Here is a 6,545-nt window from a genome sequence, read left to right as displayed (position 1 = left end):
AGGAATCAGCAACAGCGTAATTACAGCTCTGGATCTCAATGGAGAAGACTACGTATTAGATTGTCAGCTCCGGGGAGCCTGTATACATGCAAGTCCGGCAACGACCTTCGGGAACCTGCGTGTGCTGCATGACTCTAGCAGCTCACAATCAGTCCCAACTTCTATGGATGCTATCAGCCATTTTAGGCACAGGCCAACACCAAGAGAAAAAAACTGATGCCAGAGTACAAAGTCAGAACCCTTTATTAAACAGTGCATGGAGGAATGTACACGATGGGGGTTATGTCCTCTTCTTGTTCTTCCCGATCACCTTCCCCGGGGGCACAGCGGGGGTTACAGTCTGGTACAGAGCAGAAGAGATCTTGTTCACGTAGTACAGATCCACAAGGGAGAAGATGAAGCTGCGTGATGAGCAGAGACACCATGATCACCCCCCTCCCATAATCACTGTGTGCCCCCATCCACCCCCTCACATACTCACCATGTAGTGACACAGACTCTGTGGACCAAGCCGGAAGCAAAAATAGCAATGAAGAGGCAGACGAGGACTGCAACACAAAACATACAGGTGATCACCCCGAGTGACCCAACCAACCACCCCTCGTGTACGAAATACGGTAGATGCTCCGGGGCCAGGAGACTGCACCCCTCCCTGGTTAGCATTCCCCCACTCACATTCAAGATCTGACTACATCCTAGCTTCTACTTCTCCCACAGGCAGGGCTTCAAGCAGAAGGCTTCCCCCACTCACATTCCAGATCTGACTACATCCTAGCTTCTACTTCTCCTCCCACAGGCAGGGCCTCAAGCAGAAGTCTTCCCCCACTCACATTCCAGATCTGACTACATCCTAGCTTCTACTTCTCCTCCCACAGGCAGGGCATCATGCAGAAGTCTTCCCCCACTCACATTCCAGATCTGACTACATCCTAGCTTCTACGTCTCCTCCCACAGGCAGGGCATCAAGCAGAAGTCTTCCCCCACTCACATTCCAGATCTGACTACATCCTAGCTTCAACTTCTCCTCCCACAGGCAGGGCCTCAAGCAGAAGGCTTCCCCCACTCACATTCCAGATCTGACTACATCCTAGCTTCAACTTCTCCTCTCACAGGCAGGGCATCAAGCAGAAGTCTTCCCCCACTCACATTCCAGATCTGACTACATCCTAGCTTCTACTTCTCCTCCCACAGGCAGGGCATCAAGCAGAAGTCTTCCCCCACTCACATTCCAGATCTGACTACATCCTAGCTTCTACTTCTCCTCCCACAGGCAGGGCATCAAGCAGAAGTCTTCCCCCACTCACATTCCAGATCTGACTACATCCTAGCTTCTACTTCTCCTCCCACAGGCAGGGCATCAAGCAGAAGTCTTCCCCCACTCACATTCCAGATCTGACTACATCCTAGCTTCTACTTCTCCTCCCACAGGCAGGGCATCAAGCAGAAGTCTTCCCCCACTCACATTCCAGATCTGACTACATCCTAGCTTCTACTTCTCCTCCCACAGGCAGGGCATCAAGCAGAAGTCTTCCCCCACTCACATTCCAGATCTGACTACATCCTAGCTTCTACTTCTCCTCCCACAGGCAGGGCATCAAGCAGAAGTCTTCCCCCACTCACATTCCAGATCTGACTACATCCTAGCTTCTACTTCTCCTCCCACAGGCAGGGCATCAAGCAGAAGTCTTCCCCCACTCACATTCCAGATCTGACTACATCCTAGCTTCTACTTCTCCTCCCACAGGCAGGGCATCAAGCAGAAGTCTTCCCCCACTCACATTCCAGATCTGACTACATCCTAGCTTCTACTTCTCCTCCCACTGGCAGGGCATCAAGCAGAAGTCTTCCCCCACTCACATTCCAGATCTGACTACATCCTAGCTTCTACTTCTCCCACAGGCAGGGCATCAAGCAGAAGTCTTCCCTCACTCACATTCCAGATCTGACTACATCCTAGCTTCTACTTCTCCTCCCACAGGCAGGGCATCAAGGAGAAGTCTTCCCCCACTCACATTCCAGATCTGACTACATCCTAACTTCTACTTCTCCCACAGGTAGGGCCTTAACCAGGGCACGCCCCACTCACATTCCAGATCTGACTACATCTTCTCCTCAGACAGACAGGGCTTTCACACACTCATCTTTCAGATCTGACTACATCCTATTTTCTACCTCCACCAGAAGTTCCTGCTCACCAAGTCCCATAGACAAGTCTCCAGTATACAGACATAAACTGTCCTGTGCATGTCATGGCTTCAATATAAATCAGTGCACACAACCCGGGCCATATGTGACAAGTGTGGATCCATAAGATCTTTGACAGGAATCTGGCACTATTGTACTAAATCCCGAGATCTCGCCGATCCTGCGTGCAGTTATCTATATATGAAGGACACATGGGGGGGATTTGAGCCCTGATGCTCTCACCTTCTGGAAACACCTTTGCCTGGAAACCTTTCCCAAATACAAGATTCTCTAGATTATTAAAGGCCTGAAGTTCAAATTAAGGAAATGTCACAGATCAGGTTTCTGGGGAAGAGCACATATTACAGGACGGCAGAAATAAGGATACAGTGAGGGAGAAGAGGAAGATGCCGGAGCCCAGGAACCCGCCCAGGATGGTCAGCCACTCCGAGGATGCCAGGTGGCGACTGTACATCTGCATTCCGGCGAAGAGGAGGAGCGAGACCAATGAGGAAAGCGCCAGCGAGATCCCGGTACTGACCGCTGTGGAGGAAAGACCACAAGTCACACAAGGGGCGACACGCCCTCCAATTACTGCATACACCCCACTAGTGATACCAGCAACCACTATACAGCACATACACCCCACTAGTGATAAAAGACCCCACTATTAACCACGTACTCCACACCATAGATAACAGCCACCACTATACGAGTACCCCCCACTAGTGATGACCGCCCCACCATACACCACGTACCCCCACTAGTGATAACCCCCATTAAACACCATGTAACCCCCACTATACATCACGTACCCTCACTAGTGATGATCGATAGCAGATGCCAGTAAAGTTCAAAGCGGCGGCGGGGGAGTTGGCGCTTGCGACAGGCGGCCCCCCCTGCCTCACAGGGGCCCCATAGCAGCTGCCTGCCTCTAACGCCGGCCCTGAATGGGCCCCCCTGTCTCGACAGGGCCCCGCCACTTGCTGGCCCTGCTACGTACCCTCTCTAGTGATGATCGCCCACCATACACCACGTACCCTCACTAGTGATAACCCCCCACTATACACCACGTACCCTCACTAGTGATAACCCCCACTATACACCACGTACCCTCACTAGTGATAACCCCCCACTATACACCACGTACCCTCACTAGTGATAACCCCCCACTATACACCACGTACCCTCACTAGTGATGATCCCCCCCACCATACACCATGTACCCTCACTAGTGATGATCCCCCCCACCATACACTACGTACCCTCACTAGTGATGATCGCCCACCATACACCACGTACCCTCACTAGTGATGATCCCCCCCACTATACACCACGTACCCTCACTAGTGATGATCCCCCCCACTATACAGCACGTACCCTCACTAGTGATAACCCCCCACTATACACCACGTACCCTCACTAGTGATAACCCCCCACTATACACCACGTACCCTCACTAGTGATAACCCCCACTATACACCACGTACCCTCACTAGTGATAACCCCCCACTATACACCACGTACCCTCACTAGTGATAACCCCCCACTATACACCTCGTACCCTCACTAGTGATAACCCCCCACTATACACCACGTACCCTCACTAGTGATAACCCCCCACTATACACCACGTACCCTCACTAGTGATGATCCCCCCACTATACACCACGTACCCTCACTAGTGATAAGCCCCACTATACACCACGTACCCTCACTAGTGATGATCCCCCCCACTATACACCACGTACCCTCACTAGTGATAACCCTCCACTATACACCACGTACCCTCAATAGTGATGATCCCCCCCACTATACACCACGTACCCTCAATAGTGATGATCCCCCCCACTATACACCACGTACCCTCACTAGTGATAACCCCCCACTATACACCACGTACCCTCACTAGTAATAACCCCCACTATACACCACGTACCCTCACTAGTGATAACCCCCACTATACACCACGTACCCTCACTAGTGATAAGCCCCACTATACACCACGTACCCTCACTAGTGATGATCCCCCCCACTATACACCACGTACCCTCACTAGTGATAACTCCCCACTATACACCACGTACCCTCACTAGTGATAACCCCCACTATACACCACGTACCCTCACTAGTGATAAGCTCCACTATACACCACGTACTCTCACTAGTGATAACCCCCCACTATACACCACGTACCCTCACTAGTGATAACCCCCCACTATACACCACGTACCCTCACTAGTAATAACCCCCACTATACACCACGTACCCTCACTAGTGATAACCCCCACTATACACCACGTACCCTCACTAGTGATAACCCCCCACTATACACCACGTACCCTCACTAGTGATGATCCCCCACTATACGCCACGTACCCTCACTAGTGATAACCCCCACTATACACCACGTACCCTCACTAGTGATAAACCCCCACTATACACCACGTACCCTCACTAGTGATAACCCCCCACTATACACCACGTACCCTCACTAGTAATAACTCCCCACTATACACCACGTACCCTCACTAGTGATAACCCCCCACTATACACCACGTACCCTCACTAGTGATAACCCCCCACTATACACCACGTACCCTCACTAGTGATAACCCCCACTATACACCACGTACCCTCACTAGTGATAACCCCCCACTATACACCACGTACCCTCACTAGTGATAACCCCCCACTATACACCACGTACCCTCACTAGTGATAACCCCCCACTATACACCACGTACCCTCACTAGTGATAACCCCCCACTATACACCACGTACCCTCACTAGTGATAACTCCCCTCTATACACCACGTACCCTCACTAGTGATAACCCCCACTATACACCACGTACCCTCACTAGTGATAACTCCCCACTATACACCACGTACCCTCACTAGTGATAACTCCCCTCTATACACCACGTACCCTCACTAGTGATAACTCCCCTCTATACACCACGTACCCTCACTAGTGATAACCCCCACTATACACCACGTACCCTCACTAGTGATAACCCCCCACTATACACCACGTACCCTCACTAGTGATAACTCCCCTCTATACACCACGTACCCTCACTAGTGATAACCCCCCACTATACACCACGTACCCTCACTAGTGATAACCCCCCACTATACACCACGTACCCTCACTAGTGATAACCCCCCACTATACACCACGTACCCTCACTAGTGATAACCCCCCACTATACACCACGTACCCTCACTAGTGATAACCCCAACCATACACCACGTACCCTCACTAGTGATAACCCCCCACTATACACCACGTACCCTCACTAGTGATGATCCCCACTATACACCACGTACCCTCACTAGTGATGATCCCCACTATACACCACGTACCCTCACTAGTGATAACTCCCCTCTATACACCACGTACCCTCACTAGTGATAACCCCCACTATACACCACGTACCCTCACTAGTGATAACCCCCCACTATACACCACGTACCCTCACTAGTGATAACCCCCCACTATACACCACGTACCCTCACTAGTGATAACCCCCACTATACACCACGTACCCTCACTAGTGATAACCCCCCACTATACACCACGTACCCTCACTAGTGATAACCCCCCACTATACACCACGTACCCTCACTAGTGATAACCCCCCACTATACACCACGTACCCTCACTATCCCCTGCCCGCCCTCTCGTTATGGACACGTCACCCTTCCGCCTCCTCCCTACCAGTAGCCGGTAGAGACCCCACAGTCCTCACATCCCCCGCTGCTACTCGCTTCTGCTCACGGAGATCTCACCCATCTCTGCTGCAGACACCACCGGCACAAGGATGCCCGAGACAAGGAGGAGCTACCTAATGCCCCGCCCACTGTCAGAGGACACGCCATCACAAAGCCCACATCACGGTACGAACCTCATCCATCCGCGCGACGTAAGGGAGTGTACGTCATCAATCCCCGCCCGGACAGCGACACCTCCTGGAGAACGAGAAGAGGAGCGATGGAACGAGTGGGGACAGTCCGGCTCTTTTTGGATCCTAAATGGATCCCTAGTAAATATGTGTTCACAATATTTATGCTGATGTTAGGGGTCCGAAACCCCGCCCACTTTCTAGGAACCAAGAAAATTGAAGAGTGGGCGGAGTTTTGCTTAAGTGGGCGGGGTTACAGCTGCCGAAATCCGGGATTTTACGAACAGTGAAAGCCATTCAGGGATTGTTATTTTAGTGGTTCTCACTGGGGGACACATCATTCAGAGGGAAACTGTGCAGGAGGAGAAGAGTGAGAGCAGTAATCCTGTGCAGGAGGAGAAGAGTGAGAGCAGTAATGCTGTGCAGGAGAAGAGTGAGAGCAGTAATCTTG

The 6,545-nt window shown here is 51.7% G+C and overlaps 1 protein-coding gene across 3 annotated transcripts; it reads right to left on the bottom strand.

Moving 5' to 3' along the window:
• Window positions 1-225: 225 nt before the first annotated feature.
• KRTCAP2 (keratinocyte associated protein 2) lies at window positions 226-6,244 on the bottom strand. 3 transcript variants are annotated; one of them, XM_069768976.1, is made up of 5 exons: window positions 6,098-6,244; window positions 2,573-2,727; window positions 2,428-2,491; window positions 482-548; window positions 226-401 (listed from the first exon to the last, which is right to left on the bottom strand). In XM_069768976.1, exons 2-5 carry the CDS (start codon window positions 2,663-2,665, stop codon window positions 281-283), a joined length of 345 nt encoding a protein of 114 aa, XP_069625077.1. In that variant the 5' UTR covers window positions 2,666-2,727; window positions 6,098-6,244; the 3' UTR covers window positions 226-280. The 3 variants fall into 3 exon arrangements, with proteins under 3 accessions (XP_069625077.1, XP_069625059.1, XP_069625069.1); XM_069768958.1 differs by having other exon boundaries at window positions 5,982-6,115; XM_069768968.1 differs by lacking the exon at window positions 6,098-6,244 and adding an exon at window positions 5,911-6,039.
• Between the last annotated feature and the right edge of the window lie 301 nt (window positions 6,245-6,545).

Source organism: Ranitomeya imitator, chromosome 1 (genome assembly GCF_032444005.1).
Source record: "Ranitomeya imitator isolate aRanImi1 chromosome 1, aRanImi1.pri, whole genome shotgun sequence".
NCBI lineage: Eukaryota > Metazoa > Chordata > Amphibia > Anura > Dendrobatidae > Ranitomeya > Ranitomeya imitator.
This window is presented reverse-complemented; position numbering and strand designations above follow the sequence as displayed.

What these genes read in the sequence shown, in the direction of transcription:
- KRTCAP2 (XM_069768958.1), bottom strand. An exon ending in GGCAAAGGTGTTTCCAGAAG is followed by an intron (nt 549 to 2,427) that starts GTGAGAGCATCA and finishes TTTGTGTTGCAG; the next exon opens with TCCTCGTCTGCCTCTTCATT. An exon ending in AGAGTCTGTGTCACTACATG is followed by an intron (nt 402 to 481) that starts GTGAGTATGTGA and finishes CTCATCACGCAG; the next exon opens with CTTCATCTTCTCCCTTGTGG.